The 17,500-nt window shown below is 37.3% G+C and overlaps 1 protein-coding gene across 1 annotated transcript in view; it reads right to left on the bottom strand.

The window, feature by feature from the left end:
* LOC137628569 (zwei Ig domain protein zig-8-like) overlaps positions 1-17,500 on the bottom strand; it is a 52,889-nt gene that overhangs the window by 16,186 nt on the left and 19,203 nt on the right. The window contains exon 4 of the mRNA XM_068359723.1: positions 844-952. Coding sequence (XP_068215824.1) covers positions 844-952 — 109 coding nt within the window. The remainder of the gene's footprint in view (positions 1-843; positions 953-17,500) is intronic.

A 17,500-nucleotide genomic window follows, 5' to 3' on the forward strand; every position in this document is an offset into this window, starting at 1 on the left:
ATAGTCTTAGGTTATCATCTTCTGGCTGTTACAATCGTTTTAGCTCTTTCATCTCGTCAGAAATGATTGCTGGGTTATTCATATGGGTTCCATGAGGTGTAATATGCAATATTGTCATTTTTTTTTTCTACGCCAAACAGGCTCCAATACAATCCCTCTAAAATAATCTAGACACGGAACTGAACATTATCACAGCTCATGTTCTCTCTATAACTACCCTCTCGTCTGAAAAATTCACTTGAAATACATTTATTTAGTTTTTATGGATAACTATATTCATTTTTCTCTTTCTGTCATTTAATAGAAGTAAACAAAAATTTTCATGAACACTTTCTGTGCGATAGCGATCATGAAAATTTTGTATTAGAAATGCGGGATTATAGATGAAAAGATACCCGACTTTGATAAATCTATAACATTGAATTGTTGAATTATAATACTGACTAATCTTCCCGCTAAGAGAGTTAACGATGTGTTACATAAGTAATGATAAATATTGAAGAAAAACACGTATAGAGATCCTTTTCTATATATTGATATTTTCCTTACTTTTTTCTTTTTCATATGAGAAGTTTCCTTAGAAAATCTAAATCTCACATAATGGTTTATAGAGAATTATTGACAGCCATGAAACTATCTAAATATATTAGTATAAAGAAAATATTCAAGTAAATAGACACAGCTATATAAACATTAGCAACTGAAAGAATCTACTCTTCATTAATAATTTTTTCTAATATCGTGCGAATATGAGAAACCTAATTAAAATATGAGAAATTGAACAAAGACGTCACCTGGTTAAAACTTTTCCTGGCCAAACTTCACTTTGGAGTAGCTACTTACCTACGACTTTCAGGGTGAAAAAGTATGACGTGAACGGATAGGTTGCTAACTGACATTCGTAGAGACCTGCGTCTGTCAGTTTTACCTCTCTTATCGAAAGTTCCCAGAGCTGAAAAAAAAAAGAAAATAAAAATTAATTGGTATACATCATTTAGTTGATTTTCTGCATATGGACAGATATTAAATAAATAGTTCAGAAATACCTTTATATAAAGACTAAAAACAACGGAACAACGTTGTTAATATTAAATAGAAACATACGCAATTTAGCTTGGCTTGTTCTCACTTGCTAAGGAGACATATAGCCTATATTTGAAAAAAAAAAAGAAAAAAAAAAAACTTCGAAGCTTCAAAATCTCTCTCATGCAATATTGTTGAAAACATAATGCCCTTTCATACATGCTAATGCAGTAGTTATAAAAGTCAATTTCTTCAACCCATATGTTCTGAAATGTGTTACAAATGCTTTACGTGGAAGCATTGATCAATAAAAATAAAATAAATAAACTGGGAATAGAGACTTTGAATGATACTTATAGTATCAAGGATAAAAAGATGATTAAGAATACAGACGGTTTAATATATATATATATATATATATATATATATATATATATATATATATATATATATATATATATATATATATATATATATATATATATATATATATATATATATATATATATATATATATATATCTATATATATATATATATATATATATATATATATATATATATATATATATATATATATACACATCATTGTCGGAAAAGGGCATCATACATGTTATTCCAGTGCAAACTGTTTATGCTCTTTTTAAGACAGTTTTTTTCTTTTTCATCTATCATCTGTCCTCATTATACGTCCTGCCCACATTCCTTTCTTTTTCTTATTTGTTAGAATATTCTCTACTTTAGTTTGCTCTAATGTCATTGTTGTCATTGTTCGGTCTCTTAGTGTTAATCCCATTATCCCAGTCCTTTGAATTTAACTCTGAACAGTTCCAATAAGTAAATGACAATTTCTTTAAAGTTTGACGAAGTAGAATTTTGAATGATAGTCCAGATTTTCAGATTGAACAATCTTCAAGACAGTTTGACATGCTATGAATCTTTGACAATCTGAAAATATGAAAGACACTCCCCAATGTCTAGATAATAATCTCCATAATTCTTTGACAGTCTCCGAAACTGTGATAATGTAGCAATATATACTGAGAGACATCGAAAGTATTTTGACAAAAGGCAATTTACTTGACAAATCATACATTTTATTTGACATTCATCATAAATTCTATAATAGAGTGTATCGGATCAAAATGATTTTAACATAATACAGGTATCTAATGTTAAATAAAACGATAATTTACAACGATTACTGTTTATTGTATATTGCTAAACTAATTCCAAATATCCTGGCGATTATTGTATTTCATAAGATAAGTGTTACTGTGTTCATATGATAAAGCACATAGTTCTAGAGTGACCACACTTACAGCATTTTCCAAATGACGAAGCAGAATTGGTTCATGATAACCTCATTAGGTCATCCCTTGTCGGCGAGCTTGCTGTGCATTACAGGTACGTGCTACATTATTAAGCAACATTTTAAGTCATGCCTCCGCCTTTTAAAAGCAGTTTCCAATTAGATTAAGGAAAAGAGAGAATGTCGGTAGATATTTAAAAGATCTCGTAGGGAAGCTATTGGCAATATAACTATAGCACCGAGCATTAAACATGATGATAAGTGGATTTAATTCATTTAGGATAATATCCAGTTGAATACAAAATAATTAAACTTCTCCTTGGTAGTACCATGTGAGTAAATCTGAAAATAAACTAGTCGAGCTCCGTCGAAAATCGCAGCAAGCAACGTGATGTTACCACCTCTCTGTCAGCCAACTTTTCCCGGTTGTGATTGCACCATAGATGCTCTCCCATAAGTCCTCCTTGTGCATAAATTATATCCCATTTCGTCAATGTATATCCTATCTTCCTGCAAATGTCTTGGGTACATGCCATGTGCGTACGTTAGACTTGTATCCTCGACACGTTCGGAGTTTCTCTAATGTGTTACGTTTTCACACAATTTTAATGTAATGAAATCACATTCCAAGGCTCTTGCAACAGTGGAATCAGACAAATGAAGTTCTCTGGTAAATTCATCTCGCAATGTTTGATTTAATTCCCTTAAAATCAAGGTTGTTGTACTTTCTACCAGCAACCTCAGAAAGTCTATGGACTCACTGTTTAGCTTTAACTTTCATCATGAGGTTCTAACTTCTCTTGCTTGAATTTCATCTTGATTTTGACACCTCTTAATGTTTGGGTACGTTACTGCCTGATTGACCCCAAGTTCATTGGATGTCGTTAAGAACTCTTCATCGTTACCATACTTCTCTATCATGCGGTTGCAGTTAATGTCACAAATGGTACGACAATTCCTCGGCCTCTTCGAGCTGTAAGTGCTGGATATAAAAAATCTATATGATCCGTAATAAAGACAGTATGGTACTGAATGTCTCCTTCTACATCATGTTACAAAGTTGCCTCACAGAGGCTATAATACAAAATACCTGTCAGGTTGCTAACACTTACGATGATAATTGGGATGAAATGTCAAACTCAAATGCATTTGTCAATCTTAAAACCTAAATTGTCTATTACCAAACGAACAATTGTTATTACTTTTTATCTAATTATCATTAGGATCCTGGAAGTCTCATTTGTCGTCCGGTCTGTCAATCCATTATGCAGTATGTGGAATTGAAATTGGAAACTGTTAAAATGTATATGTATTTGTCATTCTGTTATGAAGATTGTCAATTTGAATTGCGGAATGTTCAATCTAAAGTACAAAATACTATAATTTTCTATGGCTCCGAGAATTGTAATTAGCTTTTGTTCTAAGTCTTTAGTAAGGGTCTAAGTTTATAATGCATAGGCTAATCAAATTGTTAGGAACTTCTGATTTAATACTTTTCCTTATAAAAAAACCTTTTGCTTTTCATAATCTCATTTGTTTACGAAAGGTTCTCCATCCCATGTTTATCCTTTTAATTTCAGTTTTTAATTTAATTCTCATATCTTGGAGAAACTATTCCTGTTTGTTTTAAGTACCTATAATATATTTATTAGCACTCTCTAGAGGTTCGCCCATAACCCCCTGTTTTTTGTTTCTGTATTTTCATTAAACATTATCTTAGTTTTACAAATATTAATTTACATTCATACATTTCTGCCTTCTCTATATCATCTTTTGTAATTCATTCCACCATTCACTAAAGAGAACTATACCATATGATTACCAATTAATATAAATTCCTATATCTTCCCAATGAAAATTCTTAAAAACTTCTAGGCAGGCTGTGAATAATTAAGAAGAGATAGGGCCTCCATGTCTAATACCTTTCTCATTCAGAATTTTCTCACTATCTTTATGTAGTTTTGGGATGGCTGTACATCCTGTATAAATATCTCTGTGTTTCAACATAAGATTCATCTATTCCTTATCTATGAATAGATTTGGTAAAACATTTCTCAGAAATGTCATATACATAGTAGTTTATCATACTCTGAAGATTTTTTCATTAGCCGTTTAATTACATGGAGATGGTCAGTTTTGAATACCTACTCCTAATGCCTGCCTGCTCTCTCATTTGATTAAATTCTAGCATTCAGCCTAATGTATTCTTCGTCAGTAGTTTATACATTACTGAGAGCAAACTGATTGGACTGTAATTTTTAAGGTCTTTTAAATGGGTTTGCTACGTTTCGGCGTAGCCCATTTGGCGTCGCCGTTTCGGCGTAGCCGATTCTCCATCAGAAAACCAACAGCACTATTCGGCGTAGTCGTTTAGGCGTCAGACTGTTTCGGCGTCATTGTTTTTGAAAACACCCAATGACTTATTTATTTATTTATGTATGAAAATTTTGAAAAAAAAAATTCAACTATGAATGTAAATAAAAATCTTTAATTGGAAAAAAAAAATTTTTTATTCACTTAGAGTATAAAGGATCCTATTAAAACAATAATGGAATAATGCATATTAAAAACTTTAAATTGAAAATATTGCATTACAGAATTAAAACTTTCGTTTCCTTGCGATAACTTTTAGCATTGCAGGCAGGCCAGGTGCTACAGCTAAAGCTGATTGAGAGGCGCCAGTTAAGCATTCATTTACCACAACGGTCGGTGGCTCCAGAGTTTCAGCACATCTTTTCTTAATATATGTTTTCAATTTTTCTACTTTTACTTTTGCAGCAGATGGTTCATGGGTATGTTGATTCAACTGTCGAATCACTTTTCCGTCCTTCTTATGCAGTCTTACTTTACACCGATCTTTCTCTTCACATCTCCATAATTCTAATTCATAATCACTTTTGCTCGTTGCATCATAAATAAAAAGGTATCCTTCGTGAATCACATTGTTTCTTCCACGTTTTGTTAAAATATCTCCTTCCATGTCGTGAAATAGGGCTTAGACAACTGAAACAAGTAAATCTAAACAAAAGAAGGAAATAACAATTTTTTTTTTAAATAGGTTAAAGTGAATGAGAACTAATTACACTATAACATCGAAATAGAGCTAATTATACTATAACAAAGAATTTATTTATGATTAGTGATATATATATATATATATATATATATATATATATATATATATATATATATATATATATATATATATATATATATATATATATATATATATATATATATATATATATATATATATATATATGTGTGTGTGTGTGTGTGTGTGTGTGTGTGTGTTTTACAAAGTAATAGTTGACGGCCAACAGTCTCTCCGCCGAATATAGGCCGATTCCCACGATAGTCAGGGTCCAAAACTAAAAATTCCATTGGGGTGGTAGTTTTTCTGCCAAAATTATGAAATTTTCTATCTTGGGAGATTTTGACATGACAAATCCATTGCAACATGGTGCCAAAGCGAAAAATGAACAGAAATGGCTCAAAATGGCGTCCATTTAAAGATGGCCGCCATTTCGTACCATTTCTGCGAAGATAACAATATTTTGTCCATTTCATTGAACAAAATTATCTGTTTTTACTGTTTGGGACTAAACGAGTCTATTTCAAGTAATTTTATTGATTTTATGAATTTGTGTAGTCTTAAATTCAAGATGGCCACTAAAATGTATACGTTAACATTGCCCTTTATTTTTTGAATTTCTACATTTTTTGTTTAAATATTCACAAAATCAAACTGATTATTCATTTTACAGGACAACGTTTATGATGTTTTCATATAAATTATATTAGTATAGATAGTTTGGGGTAATAATATGTTCTCATTTCAGCAATAGGTTGTGAAATAACTGCATCGTAGAAGTATAAGAACTAGGGATATGGCGTCATCGGCCAAGCGCCCAGCACGGTTTGATTATGAGCAGAAGTGCTTTGTTTGTCAAAATGATAAGAAGGACCCAAAGACAAAGTTTAGGAAAAATAAGCCTGTTTCTGATGTTACAAATATTCAAGACATAAAATCACAATGTGAACTCTGGAAAAACAAGGTAGAGAGGCCAGCCTGCATAACAGCGGCGTTGGCTATACTAGATGATATCTTTCAGGAAACTGATCATCCCAAGCTAGTATGGCACCGTGAATGTAGGCCTAATTTCATGAGCAAACTTAAACTCGACCGTTTTTCTGATAATGCAGACGCTACTGATATGGACATGGGTGGTTTGGATAATTCTGGAAGAGTATTCCTTAGAAGTCAGGCCAAAACTTACATAAAGGGCACTCACTGTGTGTTATGTTGTTCTGGGGTAGAAAGTGGTGAGCTGTCATGTGCCAGAACATTCAGTATGCACGAAAAGTTACAAAACATTGCTATGGGTGATTTTGAACTTATGGCAAGATTGGAATCTGCTCGGGATGCTATAGCTGGTGATGTCCTTTATCACTCACTATGTTTACGTAATCGAGCTCGTGTAACAGTATGCAGTGAGGAAAGTAGCATAAGCCAAGCTTCTCATAACGCTATATTCAATCAACTGAAACTGGAAATTCAATGGCGCACGTGTCGGGGTCAAGCAGTTTTAGTATCTGAATGCTGGAGTCGATTTCAAGACCTATGTAATGAACAGTCTTTGGTGGTACCTTATTATTATGAATCAAGACGTGCATTCTTTAAGTACAAACTTACAAAACTCTTGCCTGATATAACTATTATTCCTCGCCAAGGTACAGAACTTGAAGATGATCTCCTTATCTCTTCTTCGTTATCCTAGGTAGATGTCTGTGAAATTTTGAACACTGGTTCTATTGATGAACATGCTTTGAAACTACCTGCATATAATGAAAATGAAATGGTCCAGATGGTTCATGTTGCACTATATTTAAGGAATTTGATACTACAGCATACTCCAAATAAGAAAGCCGAACTTACAGAGGAGAATGCATATGCATCAGTACCTGAAGGTCTGTATGTATTCATGGCCATAATGTATGGTGGCTCAGAAATACTGGATGTAGATGATGGAGATGATACCCGAGAAGTTGAGCAGAAAAATGCTGACAAGCTAAGAAAAGGGATTTTAGATATTTGTCAGGACTTGACTTACGGAGTCAGTAATGGCAAAATCATTCCCACTTTTTCTAACTTATTTGAAGTGGACCAAACAGGCTCTCAGCAAAATAAAGTTGTAAATGCAAACAGAGGTGTGCTACAGCGTGTCTGTGTAGCATATGAAGCTGGAAGGCCAGTAGATCTGCAACATATCGCAAAGCATGAAATGATGTCTGTCCCCATTGCACTTTTTTATACAGATAAGACCATGAGGAAAGGAAACAAGTCAGATCTAGTCAACAACATTTGTGAAACTGCAAAAGTTCAGCCTTCCCAAACTGTTCCCCAAATAGACCCCACTTCTTCACAGCATGTTGTTGATGGGATGGCGTATGTCTACAGGGTTTCAACTAAATCGATTAGTACATTCGGAGAATTTGCTACAGAGTACTGCAAGGGGGTATATAAGTTTCCAAGCACAAGGATAGACATTGTGATGGACCGCTATGATGGAACTTCCATCAAAGATGACACACGAAGTGCTAGGGCCTCTAAATCCAAAGACAAACAAGGAAAAAGAAAACAAAAACGCAAAGCGGTGCCAAAAGTAATTTCCCCAGAAGTAAACCTGCCTCAAGGTGACAACTTCAAAAGCTTTTTGAGCATAAATGATAACAAGATTGCTCTGCAGCAGCTCCTTGGTGATACTCTCATCAAAAATGCACCTCAAGATAAGATTATTGTTGTCTCTGGGGCATTTGAAGACCCCATGGATGTCCGTTCATCCTCTTTGGGCATACAGTTAGATAGCATGGAGTCTGACCATGAGGAAGCAGATACCCGTATGGTATTAAGCATAGTCAATTCAACCGCGGAACATATTGTGGTAGTGTCACAGGATACTGATGTATTTGTGATTCTTCTTACCAACTACAAACATTTTGGAAATAGGAAAGTGTATTTACAGAAGCAGATTGGAAAAGAACAAAAGATCACAGACATCAAATTTGTGGTAGAAGGAATCATAAGCCAAGGCATGGATCCTATATCTATCCCCCTTCTTCACTCTTTAACTGGATGTGATACCACGAGTTATATATATGGCATTGGCAAATCAACTGCATGGAATACTTTTAAGGATTTCCACAATCTTCTGGACAATACTAACCTTAAAAGCCCATCTGAAATTGACTACAAGTACGTTGAAGTCTTCATGTGCAGATTGTACAAAGACAACCAGTCATCATCGTTGGACGCCATGCGAGTTAAGAGTATATTGACTACCAATCGCCCAGAAGAAATACCCCCTACTAGTGATGCAGCTCGGCTGCACATCTCTCGTGCCTTCCTTCAAGCGCATGTATGGCAAAATGCTACTGAGCCTGTACTTGAAATGAAAACAAATGCTCTGATCTCCGTGGGGTTCAACTTAGATAGTGAGAAACAGAAATTGATACCAGTTATGATGACAAATCATCCCATTCCAGACGCTGTCATTGAAATGATGTCATGTAATTGTAAAACTGGCTCCCAATCAAACAAGTGCAGTTGTTTCAAATCTAAACTTCAATGTACAATCCTTTGTCATAAGAGATCCAAAGAAGACCAGCCATGCATAAATAATTTTGTCTAGTTTGTTTTAGCAGTTGTGGACAGTTTAAAAAATTAGCAAATGTTTTATGTTAAAAGTGAATTAAGTTTTAACTTTTGAGCCTGTGTGCACTTTTGTTTAAGTTTATCATCAGTTGCACCTGCATTAGCCGGCCGCAGCTAGACTACTTTTTGATACCTAGTTCAACATAATATCGTATCCCATGTGAAGTAGTACCAGTTACAATAAAATATATTCATTACATATAACTATATGTTATTAAAAACTACTAATTGTGATGCTGCAATCTGTGTAACATTGTTCAAAATCAGTACTGATGTTTCCATATCATTTGTGAAAAATTGCAATCAATGGAGACAATTCCGTAAATTACAGAGATAGTCTAAACCCTCTGTTTTGGCGGCCATCTTGGATTTAAGGCAATAAGAATGTGTTCATTCAATTAAATCATTAAAAATGAACTCACTGAGGTATACATATTAAGTGTAGATCACTTTGTTCAGTCAAACTGACAAAATATGTTTATCTATACAGATATTACACGAAATGGCAGCCATCTTGAAACAGATGCCATTTTGATCCATTTCCGGTCATTTCTCGCTTTGGCACCATGCTGCAATGGATTTATCATATCAAAATACCCCTAGATATGAATTTTCATAATTTTGGCAAGAAAACTACCACCCCCAATTAAAAAATCACTTTTATGAGATTTGGAACCTGACTACGACCCGTTTTCTTTCCGACAGGCTGGCCGTTGGTTAACCGGCGTCTAGCTTTCTTGCGTGTATTCAAATGAAACTGTTCACACGACCCGTTAGGCTGACGGCGGCCCTCGGACATCAGCCGTCCAAGTCGGCCCGGCTTTCTTTCCAAGAAACCTCGTCCGGTGGATGATGTTTTGTGTGAACGAGGACCTGTATCGTACCCGTTCGTTTCGTGGCATACAACCCCGACTTTTCCTCATAGTATAGAGTCATAGAAATTAGTTAGTTTGTTGTTGACACCATGTATTAGAGGTTAATTGACCTTTTTCAAGGATGAGATGTTTGACATGGTAAACAAGATGTATAGAAATAATTTACATAAATAAGAGATATTGAAAATGACTGGAGAGGCATTAAATAGAACAGGTGAGTTTATGCAATTTTAATATTCTTGGCATGGTGCATAAAGTATTATGAAGTTGCATTACTTATCTTATCAACACAGTAATCAACCAACATCTTATAGTGTCAAAATTATCGTAATTTACTCGGTCCTAAGTAAACAATGAAAACCGCGCGCTGGTAAACGGATACGGAACGCCTCGTGTGAATGTACAACATTTCGACGGCGGTTAGCCACCACCCAGCCTGTCGGAAAGAAAACGGCTCGTGTGAATCGGCCTTAAGTCTGATGCCGAATCGTCTACGCCTAACTGGCCACGCCGAAACGGCGACACCAAATGGGCTACGCCGAAACGTCTCATTCCCCTTTTATGTCTCCTTTTTTGTGAATCAGTAAAATGATTAAATTTTTCCAAGCAGTACTTATAGAGCATTCTTCCTTACATTTTTTTAAAAACTCATGCGAGTTTTACTACTATGAAATCTTCATCCATCATAAAATCAATTGTTAGGCCATCTTCTCTTTGCTATGTTCCGTAATGTTTAGTACCGTACTGTATATATTCATCGGTAGTCAGTAACTTAGTGTGCTTGATTTCTCTTCATCCGAATGTATTCCTAAATCTCGACGAGCGAGGTTTGGCTATGTCCTGAAACTCACGAGGAGGGTGACAGACAAGAATCTGTGATTGAACAATGAAATTTCAAAAGCAATGAATAGCAATCGATTGATTTGATAGATTTTGAATAAAAAGAGTACCCACACCTCTTGAAATACATAGCAGTAATGTCAACTCCCAAGAGGGCTACTAACTATTTACAGGCCGACAACACCCTCCTTTTTTAGTATTATTTACGAACTAGGTTTATGATCAATGTGAAACCGAAACAACCAGAATTCGGGACACCGACCTAATTAGGAAAATTCATTGAAGCATCTACTCCGCATTATTGTCTTACTTTTTATCGAGAAAAGACATCTCAATTATGTTGGCATGGTGTCAACAGAAATTAATACATAGCAACTAGGTGCAGAATGACGTGTGCTGACCATGACGTAGTCCCCCGTGATGTTTTCAGCACCTGCCACGCCCCCATTTCTGTATGGTTATCATTAAATTAGTACACAAGATATATATATATATATATATATATATATATATATATATATATATATATATATATATATATATATATATATATATATATATATATATATATATATATATATATATATATATATATATATATATATATATATATATATATATATATATATATATATATATATATATATATATATATATATATATATATATATATATATATATATATATATATATATATATATATATATATATATATATATATATATATATATATATATATATATATATATATATATATATATATATATATATATATATATATATATATATATATATATATATATATATATATATATATATATATATATATATATATATATATATATATATATATATATATATATATATATATATATATATATATATATATATATATATATACACATATATTTGTATATATATATATATATATATATATATATATATATATATATATATATATATATATATATATATATATATATATATATATATATATATATATATATATATATAATTGTATATATTTGTATGTATATTTATTTAGATTTATATATATATATATATATATATATATATATATATATATATATATATATATATATATATATATATATATATATATATATATATATATAAAATATATATATATATATATATATATATATATATATATATATATATATATATATATATATAAAGATATATATATATATATATATATATATATATATATATATATATATATATATATATATATATATATATATATATATATATATATATATATATATATTGTACCAACCGTGTTTCACACAATTGTACATAATTCCTTATGTATATATTATGCTTGTATTTTCGCTCTTCCCTCACACTAAAACGAACATGAAAATTCATGTCTGGTTTTTCCTCTGTAATATTGTCTGTCTTATGAACTAGTTATGTCCTGTTGCCTTGAGGTTTTGTATATAAGGAGAGTGTTCTACAATAATATAACTCAGTCGTTTCCAACCTGCCTTTGAGTTCACAACCTTACTCGGCGCCGTCACATTGGTGACCCCGGAAGTCGACTCGCTTCCACTGCCTTCCACCCCCACCTCCCTCGCCCCTCCATCGTTGGTACTATGACGGAGACGGACTCTACTACAGCAGTTGGCGCTGCGGCCGCCCCATTGAAACTTTCACCTTTCGCCACCGGAGTGGCGTTTGCTTGGTTTCAACGCGCAGAAGTCCACTTCCGTATCAGGGGCGTGATTCGCTCAACCACCAAAGCGGATTATGTTCTCGCGGCGATACCCGAGGACACCTTCCCAGAAATATCCGACTGGCTTTGTGAACAAGGAGACACGCCAATAGCGTATGACGCCCTCAAAACATACCTTCTGCAGCAGTACTCGCCGTCGCCAGCCGCCCGTATAGCAAAGGTTTTTCAGCTCTCGCAACAACCGTTGGGGGACCAAAGGGCTTCGCTTGCCCTCAGGGAAATGACCAGTATCGCTCGCCTTCAACCTGCCGCAGACGGCTCTCCTCGTGAAGTGAACCTACTCCGTGCCCTTTGGATACACCGTTTACCCGAACCTGTACTCGCTGCCATACCCGATGTCGATAGTTTACCCATAAAGGACTTGATGACCAAAGCCGACGCCCTTATGGACAGCCACTTCAAGACCTCCATCAACGCCTCCACCCCTGATGACGAGAATGCCTATTCAACGTCAACCGAAGCTGACATGAATGCCGTAGGACATACACGCCTACCCCGTGACGTGCCGAAGTGGCGACAAAGCCGCCCACCACCCACCAATCGCTTGCGCCCCAACGAACGAATTCTACAGCCACTTACTACCTCCCTATCCGCCGCAGTTTTGCTACTACCACTTTAGATCCGGGGCAACCGCGAAGAAATATGCCAAGGATTGTCAGTGGCAAAAAAACGTGTAAGTAGGCCATCGCTTGTGGCGGTGGCCTCCCATGTTTCTAATCTTTTCTTTTTACAGGATGCAGGAACGTGCGTGCGATTTTTGGTAGACACGGGTGCTTGTCGTTCTCTTTTGCCAAGGAAACTCTTCAAGGCACGACGTAGTCTGTCTACATCTGCCGACGTCCGCTTAGTAGCTGCCAACGGATCTGCGATACTCACCTACGGTTACGAGAACCTCACATTATCGTTCGGAAACGGTAAATTCAATTGGAAGTTTCTCGTTGCTGACGTCACAATGCCAATCCTCTGTGCGGATTTCCTCTCTTGTTTCCACCTTCTGGTCGATGTCGCCCACCGACGATTGGTCAACGCAGACTCGTACTTGTCGACACCTCTTCAATCCGCCCCCTCTAACCTCGCTCTCCACTTCAGCGCACCCACGGATGCCTACACCCACCTCCTCACGTCGTACCCGGAAGTTTTCCGTCCAGAACTTCGCCAAACGCCCACGGTTCCTGCCAAGCACGGTATTTATCACCATATCAAGACGACGGGATCCCCAGTCTTCGCAAAATTCAGACGTCTGGCACCGGAACGATTGGCAGCCGCCAAACAGACGTTCGCCGAAATGGAGAAAATGGGCCTTTGCCAAAAGGCCTCCAGCCCATGGTCATCACCCTTACACATCATTCTGAAGAAAGATGGCTCCCTCCGTCCGTGCGGGGATTACAGGCGCCTGAACATGCAAACAGAACCGGATCACTACCCCCTCCCAAACATTGCCGTTGTGACTTCCTACCTGCACAAAGCGAAGGTTTTCTCTACGCTCGACCTCCTGAAGGGGTATTATCAGGTGCCTATGAACCCAGAAGACATCCCTAAGACCGCCATCACCACTCCGTTTGGTATATACACCTTCAATTACTCCTGTTTTGGCCTTCGTAATGCTGGGACAACGTTCCAACGTCTCATGGATGGCATCTTAGAGGACCTCCCTTTCTGTGTATGTTATGTGGACGACATACTTGTGTTCTCCTCCTCAAAAGAGGAACACCTCCGTCACCTGCGCATCGTGCTCGACCGCCTGTAACAAAACGGTCTTGTAGTCCGGTACGACAAGTGTACCTTTGGCGCCAACGAAGAGTCATTCTTAGGGCACCGTATCACTCCTGAAGGAGTCCATCCCCTCCCTGAGAAGGTATGAGCCGTTCAGAACTTCCCCACGCCCTCGACCGTCAAAGCTCTGCAGGAATTCTTGGGCATGATCAACTATTATCACCTATTTTGCCAGCCATTGCCGCCACTCTTGCTCCCCTCTACTCCTCCCTCAAGGGCAAGCCAAAGGACCTGAAGTGGGGTCCCCTTCAAGAAGCAGCCTTCTACAATGCAAAGAAGGCCCTATCAACTGTTGCGGCTCTCACTTTTCCTATACCAATCTCCCCTCTCCTTCTCTCCACCGATGCCAGCGATGTCGCTATTGGTGCAGTACTCGAGCAGGTGGTCAACAGCTCGCCCCGCCCATTGGCCTTCTTCAGCAGAAAACTGTCCAAGGCAGAATCGGGTTATTCTACCTTCGATCGAGAATTGCTGGCGGTGCACTTGGCTGTCCGTCACTTTCGCCATTTCTTAGAAGGTACGCCCTTCGTCATTCGCACAGACCACATGCCTCTGGTGCACGCCTTCACTCGACAGTCTGACGCCTGGTCCGCCCGTCAACGCCGACATCTCTCCGCCGTGGCTGAATACAATTGCACCCTCCAATACGTCCCTGGGAAAATGAATCCCGTTGCCGATGCCCTGTCAAGAAACACGTTGGCTGCTGTTCAACTGGGATTGGATTACAACGTCCTGGCTGAAGCCCAACGACAGGATCCAGAGTATCAAGCTTGTAGGACATCCTACACGTCCCTCTGTTGGGAAGATTTTCCCCTCGAAGACTCCAACACCACCCTCCTCTGTGACGTCCGTACTGGTAGACCGCGACCTTGGATTCCTGCTCCCATGCGCCGACAGGTGTTTGATTTAATTCACGGCCTTTCACATCCCTCGTGCCGTTCTACTGCAGAGCTACTGAAGGCAAAGTTCATTTGGCACGGCATTTCTAAGGATGCTACGGATTGGGTCCGCGCTTGTACTTCTTGCCAAACTTCCAAAGTACATCAACACACGGATTCAGGAGTGGGCACCTTTTCTCAACCTCAGCGTCGTTTCGCACACATTCACGTCAACGTTGTAGGCCCCCTACCAACATCACAAGGACATCGTTACCTGTTTACCTTCATTGACCGCTCAACTCATTGGCCTGAAGCCATTCGCATGGAAACTGCAACGTCCGCCTCATGTACATCTGCCTTACTCTCTGGTTGGATTTCAAGATTCGGTATCCCTGAGCATATTACTTCTGACAGGGGAACCACTTTCACCTCTCAATTGTGGACGTCATTAGCGAATCTCCTGGGCATCACCCTACATCAGACAACGGCCGACAACCCCACTGCCAATGGAATGGTTGAACGTTTTCATCGCACCCTCAAAGCAGCTTTGATGTCCCGCTGCAATGATTGCAACTGGTTTACTCAGCTTCCCTGGGTCCTCCTGGGACTAAGGACCACTCCTAAAGACGCCCTCGACGTCTCGGCAGCTGAAATGGTTGGTCGTCCCTGCCGAATTTTTTCCTTCTACAACCTCCTCCGACGATCTCCAGCGCATACGTCACGTCGTGGGAAAATTTACTCCGTGCCGCCAGACTTACAAGCCCCCAGCGAAGCATCACATACCAACGGACTTGCACTCTGCAACGCACGTCTTCCTGCGCAACGACACCAGCAAGCCTCCACTAACGCCCCCTTACACGGGCCCTTTCCTTGTGATCCGACGCAGTCCGAAAGCATTCGTCCTAAACATTCGGGGCAAAGAAGACAGGGTCTCCATTGATCGTCTAGAACCTGCTTATCTTCTGCCAGATGACCTGCCTACAGTTCGCCTCTCTAGATCAGGGCACCCTATTTAACATGTACAGTATGTCATTTTTAGGGGGGGGGGGGAGCCATGTACCAACCGTGTTTCACATAATTGTACATAATTCCTTTTGTATGTATTATGTTTGTATCTTCGCTCTTCCCTCGCACTAAAACGAACATGAAAATTCATGTCTGGTTTTTCCTCTGTAATATTGTCTGTCTTGTGAACTTGTTATGTCCTGTTGCCTTGAGGTTTTTTATATGAGGAGAGTGTTCTACAATAATATAACTCAGTCTTTTCCAACCTTCCTTTGAGTTCACAACCCTACTCGGCACCGTCACAATATATATATATATATATATATATATATATATATATATATATATATATATATATATATATATATATATATATATATATATATATATATATATATTCTCACGCAGCTGGTCTAATGTAGAGTGAATACAGTAGTCTATTCGTGTGTTTTATTAGTTTTCACATGTGCATTGCAGAGGTGAATAGCCAGCTCTTAAGATGGGTTCCTCTCGTGTAGATTTACGTCATTTTTAAAAATAAAATTTTTATTTCTTGTATTTTTGTTACGAAATCTTACGTAACCTGTTTGAGAGTGTTATGTGACCATACCAGAGAGGAACAAGGACTTATGTAATATGATTTTATATTTTTATGGGGTATTGCGTCATGTTTGAGAGAAAATAGGCAGTTTTTATATTCGGCCCCGTGTTTTGGAAGATTCCCAAAAATCTTAGCGTTAAATTTTCTATTTTGAGGACAAAAGGTTAGTCTCCCTGTTGCGAGGGTACGCGTCTGTGAGAGTATCTTTGGCAACCTTACGCCCTTAGGCCAACCCACCACGATTCCAGATCTTGGACATGGAACACTCTGGAAGTACTTAAGTCTTATATATGCATCCTCAGGGCTGCATAGCAGCAGTAGAGAAGCAACCGTCCTGTGAAAGAGCCAAAGTGCTTCCCTCACTCTCTCTCAGTACCTATAGTGTCCTCTCTAAAGTGATACTGTGCCCCAAAGTAAATCGTGTGTTGAAATGTAACGAAAGAAGTCAAAGGTGATCTTAAATTTGTTGTGTTGGGATGAGTGTTGACACTGTGTAAAGTTTTGTAACTGGCCCTGTAGTAAGGAAAAGGTATTTGTATCGTTATCTGGTTAATTATATTCATTGAATGTTAAGGCTAAATAAATACTGTGTAAAATTTGATTTCAAGTGAAACAAGTGATTGTATAATTTTCATAAGTATTAATTCTTTTGTTTTAGTTTAGGGTTTAATGCAGATTTGATATCTCGAGTCAAGTGAATATGTAATTTTCAAAAAT

Source organism: Palaemon carinicauda, chromosome 36 (assembly GCF_036898095.1).
Source record: "Palaemon carinicauda isolate YSFRI2023 chromosome 36, ASM3689809v2, whole genome shotgun sequence".
In the NCBI taxonomy this organism is placed as follows: domain Eukaryota; kingdom Metazoa; phylum Arthropoda; class Malacostraca; order Decapoda; family Palaemonidae; genus Palaemon; species Palaemon carinicauda.